The 22,408-nt window shown below is 39.2% G+C and overlaps 2 protein-coding genes across 4 annotated transcripts in view; one reads left to right on the top strand and one right to left on the bottom strand.

Annotated features, from left to right (window-relative positions):
- Positions 1–22,408, top strand: part of LOC137623317 (uncharacterized) — a 209,531-nt gene that overhangs the window by 53,465 nt on the left and 133,658 nt on the right. The gene's annotated exons all lie outside the window — the stretch shown is intronic.
- Positions 1–22,408, bottom strand: part of LOC137623316 (caspase-3-like) — a 68,546-nt gene that overhangs the window by 8,664 nt on the left and 37,474 nt on the right. Inside the window, exons 5-7 of the mRNA XM_068354115.1 lie at positions 7,375–7,569; positions 1,080–1,297; positions 486–634 (exon numbers count right to left, since the gene is read on the bottom strand). Of these exons, the coding sequence (XP_068210216.1) occupies positions 486–634; positions 1,080–1,297; positions 7,375–7,569 (562 nt within the window). The remainder of the gene's footprint in view (positions 1–485; positions 635–1,079; positions 1,298–7,374; positions 7,570–22,408) is intronic.

Raw genomic sequence — 22,408 nt, 5'->3', positions numbered from 1 at the left:
GCTGGCTAATCTGCTTGCTAACACCTCAGCACATAAATCTTGTGATAATATTAAGAGAGGAAAATAGGAATAGCTCAACCAGACCACCAAGTTGACTTTCCACTTTAATAGGCATTTTGTGGATATTTACAGAATATATTCTCTCCCTCAAATGGTTTGAGGGTTTGGCAATATACCTTTCTCCTTATTTAGGCATATATTTTATTTGAAATTTATGGGGAAGGATGTTTGTTCTCTGACATTCCTGAAATTCTCACAGATCATTGATTACTGGAAAAATAAAAGTTGAAGTATCTAGCTAGAGTAGGTGGTACAAGAGCAGAGGAAATGAAGTATATGCATGATAACAAGGGGCTGAAAGGATACTGCAAAGAGGCTTCAATAACACTCACATTACTTTATATGATGCACAATTGTATGTAAATAGCAACTGTAAAAATATTGAGCAAAGTTATAACTGAATGTATAAAAGAGAATAGAATTACCTTCAACAGTGGAATAAACTATATACATATCAGAGAAAGTAGGATCTCTATCCACCACACTAGTGTATGAAGCATCTGTTTCTACAGGTAAACCGGCATCTTTGTGGACTACAGGAGTTGGCACTACTCCAATATCTGGCACAGTGCCCCTGAAGACAAAAATTATAGATCCCATTAAATACCAAAATTGGAAATTTAATGTTATTGTAATTAAAAGATATACAAGAAACTAGAGGAGCACTCAGTAGAGCGCAGACCTTTGCTACGGCAGTTTATTTCTCGACTTAGACCTTTTACCTTAACATGTATTAATTGGTGTGGATTTTCATACACTCAAATGTGAACCAAGTTTGAAGCCTCTGTGACAACGATATTCAAACTTATGGTTGAATTGGACATTTTGCTTGACCCGTAACCTTGACCTTCCAAAATTTAATCATTTCCAGCTTTTTACATAGTAGTTAATCCATGCAAGGTTCATTACTCTACGATTAAAATTTTGGCCAGGAAGCTGCTCACTACAAACACACACAAACAGGGGTAAAAACATAACCTTCTTCCAACTTTGCTGGTGAAGGAAATAATCTAAATTACCTGCAATACTGGAAAATAAATATCTTGGGTTTTCCTCTTAGATATTCACACTCGGAGTTACTGAATCTCTCTACAACATCATTGATTGTTAGATGCTGGTTATCTGAAGTGTAAAAAGACTTTCCATCCCTTCCATGGCTCATGATTACGACTATGCATGAGTCTACATTTTTGTGCTCCTCGTTGTTTCTGAACTCCCGCAAGGCTTTAATGGTATCCTGTAAGTCAACATAGGTATTAATTCAAATTTGTATAATTGAAAAATACAAATGTTTTAAAAATGAATATACAGCAATGGTTTTTGGTCATGAAGATACTCCCAGTTCAACCTAATTACACCAAACAGTTACACTGTAATACAAAAAAAAAAACTAAAAGACTAGAGGGGCATTCAGTAGAGCGCAGACCTCCGCCACGGCAGCTTATCTCTCGACCCTCTGCTCAACCTTGATCTTTGACTGTAACATGCATTAATTGTCTTGGATTTTCATATACTCAAATAGGAACCAAATTTTTATGTCTCTGTGACAACGATGTCGAAAATTATGGCTGATTACGTGAATTGGACATTTTACCTTGACCTTCCAAAATTTAATCATTTCCAGCTTTTTACATTCAGTTAATCCCTGCAAGTTTTATTATGATTAAAATTGTGGCCAGGAAGCTGTTCACAAACAAACATACAAATAGGGGCAAAAACATAACCTCCTTTCAACTTCGTTGGCGGAGGTAACGAGCTATTAAGTTACCTAAGGGCCACCTAAGATACACTTCAGTATCATTCATCATTCAGTTGTTCTAAAGATACTAAAAATAATGAAAATGGGGAAAGAAGCGGACAATCCTGTTATTATTATTATGATTACAGTATAATTATTACTAGCCAAGCTACAATCCTAGTTGGAAAAGCAAGATGCTATTAAACCCAAGGGCTCCAACAGGGAAAAACAGCCCAGTTAGGAAAGGAATTAAGGAAATAAATAAACAATATGAAAATAATTAACAATAAAATATTTCAAAAACAGTAACATCAAAACAGATATGTCATATATAAACTATACAAAGAATTATGCCAGCCTGTTCACCATAAAAACATCTGGAGCAACTTTGAAATTTTGAAGTTCTACTGACTCAACTACCCGATTAGGAATATCATTTCACAACTTGGTAACAGCTGGAATAAAACTCCTAGAATACTGTGTAGCATTGAGCCTCAAGATAAAACCCCTGACTATTAGAATTAACTGCCTACCTAGTATCACACACAGGATGGAACTGTCCAGGAAGATCTGAATGTAAAGGATAGTCAGAATTATGAAAAATCTGATGCAACATGCATAATGAACTAATTGAACGACAGTGCCAAGGATCAATATCTAGATCAGGAATAAGAAGTTTAATAGACTGTAAGTATCTGTCCAACAAATTCAGATGAGAATCAGCAGCTGAAGAGCAGACAGGAGAACAATACTCGAAACAAGGTAGAATGAAAGAATTAAAACACCTCTTCAGAACAGATTGATCACCAAAAATTTTAGAAGAGAGAGCAGTTTAATATCCACCTTCAGAAATTGTAGTTCTTATTCCTGGGAGTGTAATTTTCTCACAATTGATCTTCAAAAGAATTTGTTCTCAACATTAGAACTACAATGTGGAACAAAGTTAACTCGAAGTAATTCAACAGATACGTGGGCATAGATTAAAGTGAATAAATGAAAAGCATCCAGCATACAGCAATGCAAACGAAAACCAGAACGTTACTGCAAAGAACCTTATGTACTGCACAGTATAAACCCTGCTGTAAGTGGAACTCCCTGCCACACAGGATATACTGTACTGTACAGGCTAGTAACCATTTTCTAAATATAAAACAAATCAAACTCATCCTGCTTATAATAATTATGGAGTTGATATTGCACCCAAGTACTAAGCTGAAAGACAAGCCTGTGTCATGATAAGAGGTAGTGGGACACCAGGAGGTTAGCTATTTCTTATGTTTAATGACTAATTTCAATACTTTTAACACATTTTATAATCTGAAGATGGGATATTTTGCATATACCTTTTATCACAAGAATCTAAGGTCCTAACAAACAAAAAGGAAATCCCTTACTCATATCTCATATTAACAGTAAAACAGATCATAATAAGTAATCTGGCTTGGATTAATAGAATTTGACACGAGGGCCTAATTCTACTATGAAGTTAAATTTAAAAGTTTCAGGAAAGAAAGCTAGAACTGAGGAAAACTAAGAGACTAAAAAATGAATACAGCTTATGGCAAAAGGGATACTACAAGAACCCTTTGGTATGCTTATAATGCACCACGAGAAGTAATTACCGAGTAATGATGGCGAATTCTAAAACCAAGTGCCTAAATACTGAGCACTATGGGAATTACTTGTACAAAACATCTTTCTCATGATCAGTCTTTGAATCAAAATAGTACATATATCATGGAAAGTGGAGGAGATTTTAAATGGTAGCATATCTTGTTTCTTAACAAGGTTGAACTGGAATGTTTAATTATCCAGTACAGATTTTATACTTGCATTCAGAGATCCATCTCTCATTGATTGATAGATTGATTGACTTTAATTGGGCCATATGGCATGGTGCTCGAGACAAGGAGGCCATTCAGCACAAAAATGCAACTGGAGGAAAATTTCACAGTTGAACGAAAAAGTAAAAATCGAGAGGTTGGATAGAAAGATGGAAGTAAGGCAATAGGGAAAATGAATGTTAGATGGCTAAAAGGTGGATGTATCTGAGGAAGGGGACAAATGGACACTACAAATTGTGAATATCAAAGCCAATATAGTAGTACTACTGGCACTACCCCCTTTCCTGATATCTCAGTTGTCTCTAGATGGTTACCAATGAGGAAACTTACAGGGTAAACCAGGTACTCATTGGCAATAACTTCTCAAATAGCAACGTGAATAAATGTTTACCATAAAAAAAGGACACAAAGGATGAGTCAACTGAACACCTATATAAGGAACAAAAGTAAATTAAGATCTTTTGAATGGACAAGATGCATTAGAACTATTAAAGAAATCCTTAAATTTTAGTATCTGTAGGACAAACCCATATATCAGGCCAAAAGGAAATGAAACAATTCAAGTATCTTTAATTAAAACCTTTAAAAATACAAACACACAAACATACATATACACACATACATGATAATGAGATGTACATACATACATACACACATATATACACACATATATCCAGTATATACTGTATATGTAAATATATATATATATATATATATATATATATATATATATATATATATATGTATATATATATATATATATATATATATATATATATATATATATATATATATATATATATATATATATATACACATATATATATATATATATATATATATATATATATATATATATATATATATATATATATATATATATATATATATGTGTGTGTGTGTGTGTGTGTGTGTGTGTGTGTGTGTGTGTGTGTGTGTGTGTGAAGGAAAGAAGATTTTGCTGTTACTAGAAAAGCTGAAATAAATAAATTGGGATATAATAGGATTAAGTGAAATTAGATGAACTTGGGAATCTTCTATAGAGTTAAGAGAGATTCATATATTTTGCTACAGAGGATATATGAAAGGAACAAAGAAAATGGAGTGTTTTTTCTTATTAATAAAAATCTTGCAAGTAACAGAGAAGAATTTAGAAGTGCTGGTGAGAGAATGGCAGGATTAAACATCAAACTAAATAAGAAGTATAAACTGAAGGTCATTCAAATGTTTGCAGCAACAACATCCCATACAGAGAAAACAAAGAAACTTTTTATAAAGATCTGGCGATATCTTTGAAAAAATATCATACTCAATTTACATTTGTTTTGGGCAATTTCAAGGCTAAATTAGGTCTAAAGCAGAGAGAAGAATCAGTAGTAGGCACAAGACATAACAGAGGAGACATGTTTGTAGAATTTGCCAATAGAAAAATTCCTTAAATCATGAACAATTTTTCTATACAAAGGAACCCAGAAAAAGGACATGAAGAAGCCCAAATGGAGAAACAAAAAATGAAACAGATTTTATTCTCAGCGAAAAGGCTAATCTAGTTAAAATGTAACAGTGTTAAACAAGATAAAAGTAAGTGACCATAGAATTGCGAGATGCAAAATTTTTTAGATCTAAGGAAAGAAAGAAAAACTGCCTTTAAGAAAGGAAATAAACACTTGTCTAATAAAGGAAAAATCTGATGAGTTTAGTTAAGCAATACATAATAGGTTCTCCAAGCTACATGATGAAATGGATGCATGTAAAGAAGAAATGAACAGTAATTTTACAAAATTTATATTGGAATCAACACAAGAGATCAGTTGAAAAGTTCCTAAACAGTGTCAAGTAAACCCTAATAAAGAAAAGTGGAAAAAATATCCAAAACAATAAACAAACTAAAAACCCGAGACATTCGTAAGTAAAATCAAACCTCAATTGTAGAAACACTTAAGAAAGAAGCATCAAATTGATGATAAGAAGGCTTGGAACAGGGAACCAACTTATGTTTGCTTTAAAGGATGAAGATGGAAATATCAACAATAGAGATGGAGTGATAAAAATTGAAGAGGATTTCTATGCATTGCAACACAGTGGTGATATAAGCAATAACTTTTTCAACAGAAATAATGAAACACTTGAGCCAGTACCAAATATAACAGTAGGAGAAGTAACAAAAGCATTAAAAGGCATGAAAAGAGGTAAAGCAATGGGAGAAGATGGCCTAACAATTGATTTAATAACATATGAAGGAGATTTCATAGTAGTAAAACTAGTGGAACTTTACACAAAATGTCTGCAAGAATGCTCTATACCTACTGTACAACTTGAAAAACTTTATCACTAAACTAATTCATAAAAAGGAAACACAAAAGACCTGAAAAATTAAAGCCCAATAAGTTTACTCCCTGTAATATAAAATTGATTGATTGATTTCAAGTTTTCTGGCATCCTGACACCTAAGGTCATTGACGCCGATCTGTAATATATAAAATATTTACAAAGATCATATTAGGCTGCATAGAAAAACAGCTAGACTTTTAATCAACCAAGATAGTAGACATGCTTTAGAAGTGGGTACACAACAACTGACCATATCCATTTACAGTACAGGGTAATTAACCAGCTAATGGAAAAATCAACAGGGTATGACAAATCACTATGTATGGCATTTATAGATTATGAGAAAACTTTTAATTTTGTCAAAACTTCAGCAGTAAAGAAAGCCTTTCAAAGACAAAGAATAGATGAATAACATATTAGAGCCCTTACAGATATATATACAGGAAGTACAGCTCTCCTAAAATTACATAAAGATAATGAGAAAATTCCAATTGAGAAAGAAGTTAGGCAAGGAGATCCCATCACTCCTTAATTAATCACTACATACCTAGAAGTAATGTAAGAGTTACTATTAATGGAGAATACCTTAAAAACTTAAGATTTGCAGATGGCATAGTTCTGCTTAGTGAATCATGGGAGGAACTGCAAAAGATGAAAGAAGATTTGAATAGAGAAAGCAGAAATGTAGGACTGAAAATGAACAGGAGTAAAACTAAGATAATGTTCAATGAAAATGCAGACAACAAATTGTGGACAAACCTTTAGAGATTGTTAATGAATATACGTACTTAAGACAGTCAATGTTTCCCCAGGACACAAGACCAAATTAAAAGAAGGATAAGCATGGGATGGAGAGCTTTTGGAAAACAAAGATATCATGAAAAGTAAAAGGCCGTTTCTCTAAAAAGAAGAATATCTAATCAGATGGCCCTAACATTATCAACTTATGCATCAAAAACTTGAAGCCTTACTAAAGCATTAGAACATAACCTAGTTACAATTCAAAGAGCAATGGAAAGAATAAGGATGGGAATAACACTAAGAAACAGAAAAAGAGCAACATAGATAAAAAAGAAAACTAAAGCAGAGGATATTCTAACATGTAAGAAAAAGAAGTGAATATAAGCAGGATATTAATAATGAGGACAGGTAATATAAGGACATTAAGAACAACAGACTAGGTCTCTAAAGGTTGCCAAAGAAGCAGGGGTAAATAGAGAAGACAATGGATTGACGAATTAAGAATGTTTGAGGGTGTGGACTGGCATACAAAGACCATAAACAGATGCAAGTGGAAGGACACATCTGAGGCCTTTTGTTCTGCAGTGGACTAGTAATGGCTGATGATGATATTCTTCTAAACTGTAATATGTTAAAAATAAAAAAAAATAGCATACTTACATATTTTGAGAGGTTCAAATGAACTTCAGGTATTTTGTAGCCCATCTGAGTGAATAAATTACATAGATGAGTGACATCTTTTTGAGATCCCTTCCGTTCATCATTTATAGAATTCACAGGATTCTCCTCATTCCTGAAGTTCTTATAATTCGCTAAAAAAACCAAACCCCGGGGCATACTCTCATTTTTATATAACTGAAAAGAAAACAACAGTGAATAAATGAAAAATGAACTATCACACCATTAACTTGTCAGTAATCAATTTACATGAAATTTATTTCATCACAGACAGTTCTTTAAAAAGCAAGTTACTTTTTTTCTGAAATACACAATCCTTCCTTTTTTATAAGCCTAGTCTTGGCAGATTCTGGTTTCATTAACCCTTGAGTGTCAACCCTATCACCAAATGATATGGTACTCAAGCACAAAAGCCATTATTTTCAATGTCTTACTGAACTCAAAATAGGACTTTGTAACATTTATCCTTGTTAGTTGAATAAATTTCCTTTCCATTGATATACGTTGCATGTTTTGTAAAATTTTCAATTGTGTTAATAATCAAAAAGGAAAAACCTGGTAATAACTGGATGAAAATTATGTCTAATGGCACTGCTGGGAATAGAAATAGTCAACCTAAATTACGTCTAATGATACTTAAAGCGTTATCGAAGCTTATCAACAAAGAACAGTAACTTTGGTACTTAAACATTTCTCCTCTCAACCCATTTGACTGCAAAGCACAATGTTCAAGAAAAAAAAATAAGTCTCATCTTGATTAGTAATAAACACTATTAACAAACAATAAACGACAAATAAAGCATCACCCACTCGCTAAACAAAGGGAAAAGGCACACAGGGCATTGTATCCCAGGCCTCTTTCTTTCAGTCTACTCTCAGCTCTTGTTCAACCCACACTAGCGCAGAACCTTCATGTAAGGATTCTTGTAGTTTTTAGTAATTTCTCTAGAAATTAGCCACCTTGGGTCACCCAAATATTAGTGAAAGCAGCCATCTCAAAAGGAAAACTGTGGGAATTAAAATAGAGCTGAAGAAAGACATTATTTAAAGACATAAAAGTGATTTTGTGTGTGACTTACCAAAAGATTTGGCAAGCATTATCGACAATTTGTAACATAAAAAAAACCCTGTTGATATGGATGAATGAAGAAGTCAGTGGTTGATATAATTTCAGAAATAGTCTTGTGAAAAAGCAAGACAATTGCATGCTGACCTCATGAAAAACCCTTATGGGAGACCTCTAGGAAAAGTGCCGAGAGTGATGTTTTTGTCATGAAAATGTTAGTGCTAGCAAAGATGAGGCCAAGATATATGTTGCTGAATTCAAAGACTTAAGCAAGGTTGAGGGATTCATTACCGAAAAATTTTTCACTTGTAATGAGAGAGGCTTCATTTGGAAGAAAATGCCTTAAGTTCCAATTAACAAGAGAAGAGTTATTATTGGGACAAAATCTTAAGATGTGAATGAAAGGATAACAGGTATTTTTGTGGGAATGCGACTGAGGACTCAAAACTGTAAACCTTTACTAGTCTACCACTAGGAGAACTTGAGAGTATTCAAGATAAAAGCAATGTCATGAAAGGAAAGCTGTATTTGATGTGCACAGTTAACAGTAAAGGTTAGGTACCCAAAATATTTCTTTATTAAGTGGCTTCACAAGATATTTGGTACATGCATTAAAAATTGCAGTACCTTAAAGAAAAAGTTCACACCCCAGGATTGGAGGACGAATTGATGGATGAGGTTAGTTTCAATAATTACTGTACGTTAATGTTTTTGGGCCCTCTAAATCCTCTTATACAGCTGATGGAAAAGATGATTATTTAAAACTTTAAAAAATCTTCCCACCAAAGCACTGTTTCAAAGTGGTTTGAAGTGACCTTGTACACAGACCTAATGTGTAGAATTCTTGAAGAATCACTTTAAGCATTCTTCAGCCAAGTGGAAAGTGATGCCAAAAGCCATCCATGACCAAGACTTTTAAGGTTTTTTAGAAGATGAGCCTGTTATCGTTAAGGATATTGTGTCACTGGACAATACAATAGGTTTCAAGGAAAATGATGTGGAGTTAGTGAAAAATCACGAGTGAACTTAACGCAAAATTCTAAGACCTTCAGAGGAAACAGTAGTAGATGGGAGTTGATTGATTTATCTAGAGGAGGGAAAAGGGAAGAGCGCAGGAGAGCGCTGGCGCGTAGGAGATTGTGGGCGTGCAGCAGAGCGCAAGTGCACTGTGGTGTGCTGGCGCCTGGGCAACCCTGGGCGTATGCGCGCAGGGTGCGCAGGTGATCGTGGGCAGGTGGCACGCAGGAGAACGCCGACGTGTAGGTGAACGTTGGCGCGCGAGGCTGCTGCCGTCTGTGAGGGCGAGCAGGTTGAGGGGCGCGCCGAAGCGCTGTAGAGTGACGAGCTGCTGGTGAGCGCTGCAGGTCTGGGCGTGTGGGGCGCAGGGAGAGTGTGATGCTGCGCAGCTGCGCACTTTGGAGGAGCTACAGTGGGCTCTACAGGCGTCAGGAATGGTGATGGAAGGTCGGCAAGTCTGGAGGATGGATGGTCGGCGTGTCCTTTGTAAGGACGACCATACATCGAAGGAGATCGCGAACGACCTGCAGAGAGGTCCAGGACCGAAGTCACAAGATTAGTTGCAGGTGCAGTGATAGATGATGTATAAAGCTCTGACGGGGGCTCCTCTGCGGGGGACTGCAGTGATGACGTTGAACCAAAGAGGCGCCTCTTCACAGGGAGACCTCTAAGGCAAAGAGGAAGGTGAGCCTTCTGACGGATGCGCTCTCTAGGAGCCGTTGGATCAGCAAGCTGACCATCAGCGGTCCTCCAAAGAGGAGTCTCTATAAGTGAACTCCTCCGAGGGGCAGAAACACTTGCAGGAGAGACCGACGTTACACTTATTTTCCCCCTCGGAGGATGGTCAGGAACAGGGAAACTGAGTTTGGAGTGGCAGAGGAGATGGATGGCGCCGCATTAGACACCTCTGACACAACAACGTCAACAAGAGTCAGGCGATCTACCTCTGACGGTGACGATGATTGCTTAACAGAAGCACCTGTGCAGACGAACTGCAGCAGGGCTTACTTAGAGGGCAAACCCGTGAGCCCCAAGGAAGACCATACCTGCAAAAGGGAAGTTAGTGACAAGGCCTCACCCGGGGAGAGAGGCGGGGATGCTTCACTAGGGGAAGCATCATCTCTCGAGACCCGGGGTTGGTTGATAATAACTTGGTCTACGCTACTACTCGACGGTCTCTCGTAAGAGACCGAACGAGTAGGAGCTTTGGAGGAGGGTTGGGCGACGGAAGAAAAGGCCTTAGGTTTTTCTCCCTTCAAAGTAACTTTTGAAGGTAAAATATCCCGCTTGGACTTCTTCTTCCGCCATCGCGCAAACCTCTCCCACTGGGAAGATCACTCCCTGCACTCATTGTTGACCTCTGCAGGAAGGACAAAGAGCGCGTGGATCAGTCTCAACCGCCGACATATATGTTCCACAAGGGGGGCCGGAGAGTTCAGGGCAGGTGCGCATGGTCGCAGAAGTCAACTTCACACACACACTAAGAGAAAAAGAGAAAACAAAATGGCACTAATGGCTACCAATAGTCGGCAGGGATGAAGAGCGGCAACGTCTGTTCACCATCCGAGCCGAAAGCAAAGTGAGCTCAATCACAGGTGTGTGAGGGGGAGAGGTAGCAAGCTACCCTCCCTATCCCCGCTAACTAGCGGTGTAGGTAGTTAACCCTCGTTAAAAATTAATGGCTCGTCATTTCAGCTACGCCGAAAGTAATATTGTACCCCTTTTAAATAGCGTGGTTTGTATTCCAGTTACGGAACAACTGAATGTTGAGGAGCCACTGTCCTTGACCTACTTACAATCATACTTTTTGAGTTTTGTTAGGATTCAACTTCATACCCTATGATTTGCACCATGCACTAATTTTAGGTAGATCTCTATTAAGGGATTCAGTAACCCCAGATCTACATTCAGGGGATGGAATTGATGCAAAGCGAGTAGCATCATATGCATATGCAACAAGTTTGTTTCCTAGGCCAAACCACATGTCATGTGTATACAGTGGAACCTCTACATACAAATTTAATCCGTTCCAGAACCAACTTCGGATGTAGAAAATGTTCGGATGTAGAAACGAATTTTCCCATAAGAATACATTGAAATAGGATTAATCCGTGGTTGAGCCCAAAAACCTATGATAACTTCTTAATAAACTACTACACATAATTTTCCCATGAGAATAATGAACACTAAATTAGATAATAGACATGTAAATAAGAAGAATAGACATGTAAATAAGAATAATTAGCAAAAAATGATAAATAAGAAACGGGTACAGTATTTAGCGTCACTTTACCTTAGAAACTCCAGCGCAGGTGTTGTTAGTCTTGCTACGCAGAGAGGAGACGGACGGGCGGCGAGGAGGTAGAGAGGTTAACTACGATAAACGTACACTACCGTAACTTATTCTAAATTACACTAAGTGAACTTTAACATAACTTAGCTTATTTTTTTTTTATTTTTATATTTTATATTTTTTTTTTACATTTTTTTTTTCTTTTTGATGATTACGTAATTTTAATCACTATCACTCTCTACATTTAAAATTGACTGAATTTCTTTTGCTTCACTCTTTTCCGTTTTCTTTGCTTCACTCTTTTCCGTTTTCTTTGTTTCACTTTCTTCCGCTCCACTCTTTGCCGTTTTCTTCGATTCACTTACATCCTCTTCATCGCGAGTTCGCTTCTCAGTTTTTTTAAAGAAAGCATCGATAGATAATTACTTGGTACGGCTTTTCAGAATGTTTCGAAAGTGAGTTAGGCAAACATCATCGAATTGAGAAACTACACGACAAACCTGCAATTTCTTTGGATGGTATTTGTCGATGAAGTCGACCACGTCTTGATATTTTCCTAACACCTCTTTTATTTGCGCCGAACCTAACACATGTTCTACCTCCTCGCTCCCTTCCTCATTATCACTCATGTGCTCCGACATAGCATGGAGTTCCTTGAGCTCATCCGTGGTAAGTTCGTCGTGATGTTCGGCGACAAGTTCCGTAACGTCATCTGCGTTGACCTCCAGACCCATGGACTTGCCAAGGGAGACGATTTCCTCTACGGCTTCCACTGCACCGACCACGGGATCAGGTTCGGGGTCAAAACCCTCGAAATCTCGGGGAGAAACTGCATCAGGCCACAGCTTCTTCCAGGCAGAATTGAGGGTCCGTCGAGTTAATCCCACCCAAGCCTGATCTATGATCTTCAAGCAGTGCACGATGTTGAAGTGGCCCCTCCAAAATTCACGCAAAGTTAAGTTGGTGCATTGCGTGACATTAAAGCACTGCTTAAATAAGTGCTTGGTGTACAGCTTCTTAAAATTAGAGATGACTTGCTGGTCCATGGGCTGGAGGATAGAGGTGGTATTCGGTGGAAGATACAGCACCTTTATGAACTTGAATTCATCAAAGATATCATCTTCAAGTCCAGGAGGGTGAGCGGGTGCATTGTCAAGGCATAGCAGGCACTTTAAAGGCAATTTCTGTTCATGAAGATACTTCTTCACAGAAAGGCCGAAAACTTGGTTTACCCATTGCACAAAGAATTGCCTAGTGACCCAGGCCTTCGAGTTGGATTGCCAGAAAACATGAAGCTGATCCTTATCGACGTTGTGTGCTTTAAAGGCCCTAGGGTTCTCTGAATGGTAAACCAGTAAGGGCTTGACTTTAAAGTCCCCGCTAAGTCCCCGCTAGCGTTGGCACATAGGGCAAGAGTCAACCGATCCTTCATTGGCTTATGCCCAGGCAATTTCTTCTCTTCGGCAGTGATGTAAGTTCGACTCGGCATCTTCCAAAACAGCCCGGTTTCATCACAATTAAACACCTGCTGCTCTACGTAGCCTTCTTCCTGCACGATCTATCTTTTCGAAGTTCTTGATAAAGTCAGCTGCAGCCTTTGTGTCCGCACTAGCAGCCTCTCCGCGGCGAACAATTGAATGAATCCCGGACCGTTTCTTAAATTTCTCGAACCAGCCACGAGATGCCTTGAAATCATCTGAGGAAAGCTCGGTTGAACTCTCCCCAGCATCACCCTCAGAGCTCTCCTCCTTCAAGTCCGTAAAGATGGCATGCGCCTTCTCGCAGATAACGGTCTCGGTGATGGTGTCGCCAACGATCTCTCTATCCTTAATCCACACTAGTAGAAGTCGTTCCATCTCTTCTATGATAGGGGTACGGCGTTTGGAAATTATAGTGATCCCCTTAGAAGGTTTCACTGCTTTAATAGCTTCCTTCTGTTTAAGGATTGTCGAGATCGTCGACATATTACGGCCATACTGTTTAGCAAGTTCACTCACGCGGACGCCACGCTCATGTTTTTCAATAATTTCCTGCTTAATTTCTAAAGAAAGCATTTCCTTCTTCCTTTTCTCACCACTACCACTACCACTGGCAAAAATAAGCGTTTTAGGACCCATACTTTGCATAAATTACCGTTAAAGGATGCACCTAAAAAATCACGATTAAAACAGAGTTAATAGCAGAACGCAAAGAGAACAACCGCAAGAAGCCGACGAGAACAGAGGACTGACCCAAGACCCGCTAATTGAGCGTCCCTCCGAGGTCGATGTGCTGCCTTCTATCGGCGGAAATAAAAAACACTTCAGGCGCTATGAGCACCGACTACGCGTACGAGTATTGTTTACTTTGTTTGTCGAAAAAACATTCGGGCGTAGAGTCGGAACGTGTTCGAATTGTACTTTGCGTGTCGAAAAATTCGGATACAACCGTACGACGAAAATTGCTTACTTCGTGTGTCAAAATAAAATTCGGGTGTAGAGTCAAAAATTTGCTCGAATTTTACTTCGGATGTTGGAAAATTCAGATGTAGATATGTTCGTGTGTAGAGGTTCCACTGTATAGCATGCAAAAATAATGGGACAAGATCACTACCCTGTGGAACACCAGATATCACATTTCTATAATCACTATGGTGCCCACCAACAACAACACTTTGAGATCTATTACTTAAAAAATCAATAATAATGCTAAAAAATGACCCACACACTCCCAACTGTTTGAGTTTGAGAACAAGGGCCTCATGATTAACACGGTCAAAAGCAGCACTTAAATCAAGGCCAATCATACGAATTTCCTGACCACAATCAAGGGATTTCTGTACAGCATTGGAGATTGTAAGAAGGCATCACATGCTCTAAGGCCTTAACAAAAACCAAATTGCAAACTAGGGAATAGATGATTACCTTCAGCAAACTGATCAAGACGTTTTGCCAGATGATGTTCAAAAACTTTAGTAATATGGGAGTTATGGAAATTGGGCGTTAATCAGTTGGACTTGAGCTACCACAAACACATTTACATAGAGGAGTAACATTACCAATTCTCCAACAAGTGCTAAAAACTCCTCTTCTTGCTAACTTGCGCAAAATAACAGATAACTTTGGGGCTAAGAAATCTGCAGTCTTTATAAAAAAAAAAAAGGAAAAATACCATTTAGGGCTACACCTACATAAGTATCAAGGTCAATCAACAGAGCTTTAATTTCACGAGATCGAAAAGCTAAACTAGTTAGTTTAGCCTCAGGAAAACAGGAATGAGGAAGTTCAAGTTTTTCATTACTCAGTTTACTGTCAAAAACATCAGCCAAAAGGGTTGCCTTTTCCTTTGGACAGTGAGTGGTGACTGAGTCATCTGGTTTAAGTAAGGGAGGAACTGTTGCATATACACCAAAGAGTGCAGATTTAAGAGTAGACACCATTTACGTTCCTGAGTTGTACCAGAAAGGGTTTCTTTTATGGTTGAATTGTATTCCTTTTTAGTTGAAGCATAAACTCTCTGAGCAAAAGCTCTAGCTGAGTATAGTTACTCCATGTCTAATCTGATTTGTTACCCTTCCAAAGATGATAGGCCTCCTGCTTCTTCAAATAAGCATGTCTATAATCATCATTGGACTACGGTTTGTCCTTCACTCGGTACCTTAGCACAAAAGAAGGGATACGCCTATCAATTATGTTGACTAGTTACAACGCCAGGGGAGTCAGTGTATACAAGGTTACAACGCCAGGGGAGTCAGTGTATACAAGGTCCAAGCAGTTACCAGACCTGTGAGTAGCTTCACTTATGATTTGCTCACAGCCTGATTTAGAGACAAAGCCTAAAGCTCTTAAGCCATGGCGATCGGTAGGAGAGATAGAACTTAACCACTCCCTATTGGTGAGCATTAAAATCACTAACAAAGACAAAAGAAGCCTTTCTATCATCTTATATCTTACCCATAATGGTAAGAAGACAATCGAAGATAGAATCCTCCATGTCAGGATTCCAGTAGATCGAACACAAATAAAAGTTGTTATGCCTACCACAAACTTTTATTACCTGAATCTCATTACATCCACATCCATAGCAGGACTTATGAGAAGCAGGGCACTCAGTCCTAATATACACCGCCATTCCCCTGGCCCTAGGGATGGCATCACGTTTCAACAGGCTTCTTAAAATCAATTATAAGGAGCTCAGATGAGTGCCTCATATTAGAAACCAAAGTTTCTAAGCACAAAAGAATATCATAATGTCTGGACGCAACTGTAAGGTCTTGAATAATTGCACGAAGACCACAAATATTGCAATACAGAAGACGACACTGACGAAATCTAGGATGTACTGGTCCCAGATTTCACTCAATGTCTCCAGACAGCATAAAAATCAATAGTAACAAAAAAATAAAATCATACTTAAAACTAGATTAACAAGAATTATAACCAAAAAAATATGTACAGAATTATAAATAAAGTGATTGATCAAACCAATAAACTATGGTAAATAGTCGGAAAAACTGGTCAACATGGAGAAGCCGATACACCATGCAAGGCTAAAGCTAAATACCCTCCAGGATAGCTACTTCAACTAAAGGGAGGACAGTAAGGATGGTTTTGAGAAGAAAAAGAATCAGATAAGGAAAAGACAACCTCTTGATAAACCACCAAGCATCCGTGGCCCTTCTATTAAACCTGCCAAACACACCCTTTCAAAAAAATAAGATAGAATAGTCTGCCCCAATGTACCCTCAAGGAAGAGAACTCTAACCAGAGACAGTGGAAGACCATGGTACAGAGGCTATGGCACTACCCAAGACTAGAGAACAATGGTTTAATTTGGAAGTGTCCTCCTAGAAGAGCTGCTTAACATAGCTAAAGAGTCTCTTCTACCCTTACCAAGAAGAAAGTACACTGAACAATTGCAGTACAGTAATTAACCCCTTGGGTGAAGAAGTGTTTAGTAATCTCATTGTTGTCAGGTGTATGAGGGAAGACAAGAATCTGTAAAGAATAGACCAGACTATTCGGTGTATGTGTAGGCAAAGAAAAATTAAGCTGTAAGCAGAGAGATGGATCCAATGCATTACTGTCTGGCCAGTCAAAGGATCCAATAACTCTCTAGTGGTAGTATCTCACTGGCAGACGTGCCCTGGCCAACCTACTACTGGCAGATTGACAATGATATGGAACCAATTGCCTGCAGTCTTATGGGCTGTCAGCCCTGAGTGACCAAAGATGATAAAGAACCGATTAGCCGTCGATACGGGAGATCATACACAGCACTAGTGATCGGCACCTCACGGGACCGATCAGTCTGCCGTTTGTTGATAATGTGGGGCAGCTGAAAGGACCCACACTTGGTGTCCTGAGTGGTATGAGATCAGGTACTGGGTTGGAACCATCTCCTTTAAAATAGAGAAGAGATCACTTGAAGTCCAACAGGAGTTCTAGCGATTGGCCTTCCTAGACTTCTTGAACTTCTCCTTTTGAGAAAAATTGTCAGAATTGGAAGGGTAAGCAGAAGAGCAGGATGAGGATAACTTCATAAGACAGAGTATCCTTACTCTCAATCACCTATGAGTAGGTGTTTCATCCAGAAGAACTGATCACCTGCTACCAGTGCTTATAGTGGTCACTGTTACTCCAGTCTCACCTTGCGGACAGACCCCAAAAGTACTGATCCATGAGAAATCTTCGTCAATTACACTCTATGATGGTACGGCACATAACATGAACGATATCCTTATCAGCCGACCACATGATGCTGGAGATACGTCCGAGGCCCGACCTTCGCCTGCAACTGACAAAAGTATGGGTTGTCCCACCCGACCCTGAAGGTAGCAGTCAATGCGTGAGCACTATATCAGCATAAAGAGGTATTATGAACAATACCTCTACCAACCTACCAGTGCTGGAGATCTGTCTGAGGCAGGATCTTTCTCCTGCAATTGGTGAAGCAGTTACAGCTGTCAAACTAGACTTATGATCTTTAAAAAGAGGGCTATTCTGTGACAGGAAGGTGATCAAGACTTCATCCCCCACTACCCATCATACTAACAATAACATTTAACTTTCAAGGTTTCAGATATAAAACTGCGTAATAAAAAAGTTACCGGTACTTTATTCTAAGAGTATTCTATTATGCAGAAATATATGATACATATCTAGACTAGCTCACTAGTGTTATAAAAACCAGCGCTGAAAACAATGGAGACTAGGCAGTCAAGGGTTATGAGCTGGATGGATAAGTTAATCATTCTGGACTGGGAATATTTTGACTCAAAATCCCAAGCTTGGAACACATCTCAACCATATTTAGAGGACTCTGTAACTTATTAACAATTTAATGGCCATTATAGCACCACTGAAGACATAACCCTATTCTAAAAGATGAAAGATTTGTATATGACCAGGAAAAATGCTGCATGATGAACAATTTGGGGGTCTGGATGCTTTATTCTAATTTACAAAAATTATTATGGGAAATTAATTAATTTTCAAGCAAGTTTGACTGATGTTTACTGCCCATTCCTTACCCCTTGATAGCTTGAATACTGTGAAGTATATACAGAAATCTATGATATATTAATCTTTTCATATTTTCTTATTTTATTTAAAAGTTTAAACTTTTATAAACCCTCCTAACATTCTCATAATCTTGTTATACACTTTTTAAGCTACAACTTACTTTTTATGTAAACACATCATTACATATCGTACACGAAAAAATAGAAATCTAAACTCCTTAACCCTTTTACCCCCAAAGGACGTACTGGTACGTTTCACAAAACTCATCCCTTTACCCCCATGGACGTACCGGTACTTCCTTGCAAAAACCTGCTATTTAAATTTTTTTTTTTATATTCTTGATAATTTTTTGAGAAATTTCAGGCATTTTCCAAGAGAATGAGACTAACCTGACCCCTCTTTGATGAAAATTAAGGCTGTTAGAGCAATTTTTAAAAAATGATATTTTCATTATAGAATAAATTTTTGAATATACTTACCCGGTGAATATATAAATAGCCGACGTCTCCGACGGTCGACAGATTCCAAAAACTCGCGAGCGATCGCCATGAAGGCTGCCGGGTGTGCCCACCAGCGCCGACTATCGGCCAGATACCGCATATACTTCTCAACCAAACCAGTTCTTCTCAGTCCGTAGGGTCTCTATCGGGGAGGAAGGGAGGGCCTTTAATATTATATATTCACTGGGTAAGTATATTCAAAAATTTATTTTATAATGAAAATATAATTTTTAAATATTAAACTTAGCCGGTGAATATATAAATAGCTGATTCACACCCATGGTGGTGGGTAGAGACCAGTATTAAAACAATATAGATGTATATGCTCAAGAGTTTTTGACAAATATTCAAAAAACAAACTTAAGTATAGGTGCCTGGTAAGGAAGCTGACTCTGATGATTACTCTGCCTCATTAGTCCGCTATCCTCACGAAGCCCAGCGATCCTTTTAGGATGCTGAAAGACTCCCAGGAGCTGCTATATCCAGGGTGAACACCCCTATAACAGGACCTCATCAATACCCTTAATCTGGGCGCTCTCAAGAAACAATATTTTGACCACCCGCCAAATCAAAAAGATTGCGAAAGACTTCTTAGTCTCCCGTACAACCCAAAACAAGATTAAAAATTTCAAGAGTAGATTAAAAGGATATTGGGATTAAGGGAATGTAGTGGTAGAGCCTTCACCCACTACTGCACTCGCTGCTACGAATGGTCCCAGTGTGTAGCAGTCCTCATAAAGAGTCTGGACATCTTTCAAGTAATATGAAGTGAATACCGACTTGCTTCTCCAAAAGGTCGCGTCCATAATAATTTTAATGGATCTATTTTGCTTAAACGCTACTGAAGTTGCTATCACTCTAACTTCATGAGCCTTGACTTTAAGTAAATTACGATCCTTCTCACTTAAATGAGTGTGCGCCTCCCGAATCAAAAGTCTAATAAAATAAGACAACGCATTCTTAGACATGGGCAAAGAGGGCTTTTTAACGGAGCACCATAAAGCTTCTGAACAACCTCGTAGCGGTTTAGTTCTGGATAAATAAAATTTAAGAGCTCTAACGGGGCATAGCACTCTTTCAACTTCATTCCCCACAATCTCAGAAAGACTGGGGATTTCAAATAATTTAGGCCAAGGACGAGACGGAAGTTCATTCTTGGCCAAAAAACCAAGTTGAAGAGAACATACTGCTTTATTAGCGGAGAAACCGATGTTCTTGCTAAAAGCATGTATCTCACTAACCCTTTTAGCCGAAGCCAAGCTCACCAGAAAAAGTGTCTTGAGGGTAAGATCCTTCAGGGAGGCTGAATTTAATGGTTCAAACCTGTCTGACATAAGGAACTGTAGGACCACGTCCAAGTTCCAAGCAGGAGTCGAAATATGACGCTCCTTGGAAGTCTCGAAAGACTTAAGCAGGTCTTGGAGATCTTTGTTATTAGAAAGATCCAAACCCCTATGCCTGAAAACAGAAGCTAACATGCTTCTGTAGCCTTTAATGGTGGATGCAGAGAGGGAGCGACCGTTTCTCAGATAAAGCAGAAAATCCGCAATCTGCGCTACAGAGGCACTGGAAGAGGAAATAGAGGAGGACTTGCACCAGTCTCTAAATACCTCCCATTTCGACTGATAGATCCTGATGGTAGAGGATATTCTAGCCCTCGCGATCGCTCTAGCTGCCTCCTTCGAAAACCCTCGAGCTCTAGAGAGTCTTTCGATAGTCTGAAGGCAGTTAGACGAAGCGCGGGGAGGCTTTGATGAAATCTCTTTACGTGAGGCTGTCGCAAGAGATCCATCCGCAACGGCAGACTTCTTGGAACGTCTACCAGCCATAGAAGTACCTCTGTGAACCACTCTCTCGCGGGCCAGAGGGGAGCAACCAACGTCAACCTGGTCCCTTCGTGAGAGGCGAACTTCTGCAGCACCTTGTTTAGCATCTTGAAAGGTGGAAAGGCATAAACGTCCAGGTGAGACCAGTCCAGCAGGAAAGCGTCTATGTGGGCTGCCTCTGGATCTGGAACTGGAGAGCAGTAAGTCGAGAGCCTCTTTGTCAGTGAAGTCGCAAAAAGATCTATGGTGGGTCGACCCCATGTCATCCATAGCTTCTCGCACAAGGTCTTGTGCAACGTCCACTCCATGGAGATGACTTGTCCTCTTCTGCTGAGGCAGTCCGCTAAGACATTCATTTCTCCTTGCACAAATCTTGTCAAAAGAGAGATGTTACTTGCCTTAAATGGAGTTCCTTCTGATCCATGGACCAAAGACCCGAGCATTCCAGACTGTCCAGTGGAGCTCCCTAACCCAAATCCGATGCATCTGAATACAACACATGGTTTGGGTTCTTGATCGCAAGAGAAAGATCTTCTCGAAGTCTGATGTTGTTGTTCCACCAAGTCAGACATGTCTAGACTGAGTTGGAGATTGGGAAAGAGATACTCTCTAAGCCTTTCTCCTTGTTCCAATGGTTTAGGTGAAATTGGAGAGGGCATAGGTTGAGTCTCCCCAGATAGATAAACTACTCCAGCGATGAAAGAGTTCCCACGAGGCTCGTTCAAACTCTTACAGAGCAACTGTTTTTCTCTTGCAAGTGACAGACTTTTAACAGAGCTTGTTCCATTCTTGTGGGAGACGAAAAAGCCCGAAAAATTCGACACTGTATCTCCATCCCCAAATAAAGAATAGTCTGGGATGGAGTACTGTAAGTTCCGACTTCTCTACGTTCACTACGAGACCTAGCTCCTTGGTTAGGTCTAATGTCCATTTGAGGCTCTCCAGACAGCGATTTAATGACGACGCCCTGATTAGCCAGTCGTCAAAATAAAGGAAGGCTCTGAATCCTCAAAAAATGTAGAAAGCTTGCTACATTTTGCAAGAGCCTTGTAAAAACAAGAGGAGCAGGAATGAGGCCGAAGCACAGTGCTCGAAATTGGTACACTACTTTCCCGTCCACAAACCTCAGATGTTGTTGAAAGTTTGGATGAATCGGGATGTGGAAGTATGCATCCTGAAGGTCGAGAGAGACCATCCAGTCGCCTTCCCTTACTGCTGCCAAGACAGATTTGGTAGTCCTCATCGTGAACTTTGTCTTGACAATGAACACATTGAGCGCACTTACATCTTAAGTACTCCTGCAGTGAACGTGGCTGCCAGTTCATTGGAGCCATCCCTGATAGCCTTGTTCATGCATGACATAATTGTACAGCAATACATTGACAGCTGGAGAGACCTTCTTACTTAAGGCTCCCAGGGACCAATCCAACAAATAAATACTTCAAACGCTCGAAAAAACTCCTAACAGGAGATGGTCTAGCTCTGAAGCAGACCATAAAATCTTGGAGCGTCTCATGGCTAGACGACGAGGAGAGTCCACTAGGCTTAAGAAGTCTCCCTGGGCAGAGGCAGGTACTCCCCAACCGAGAACTTCTCTTGTGTCACACCAGATGCTCGAGCGAGAAGCTAATTAAGAAGGAGGAAAAGCAAAAGCAGACTTTCCTAAACTTCTCCTGGATTCCAACCAGTCTCCCAGTAAGAGCATGGCTCTCTTGGAAGAACAAGAGAGAACTGACTTCGTAAATGTAGGAGTCGAAGAAAGTCATGCCAAGAGTAAACTCAGACGGCGGAGCAGCCGTTACAAAACGAGT

The sequence above is a fragment of the Palaemon carinicauda genome, chromosome 30 (genome assembly GCF_036898095.1).
Source record: "Palaemon carinicauda isolate YSFRI2023 chromosome 30, ASM3689809v2, whole genome shotgun sequence".
Lineage (NCBI taxonomy): Eukaryota > Metazoa > Arthropoda > Malacostraca > Decapoda > Palaemonidae > Palaemon > Palaemon carinicauda.
The sequence above is the reverse complement of the archived record's forward strand: the minus strand, read 5'-3'. Positions and strand labels throughout refer to the sequence as shown.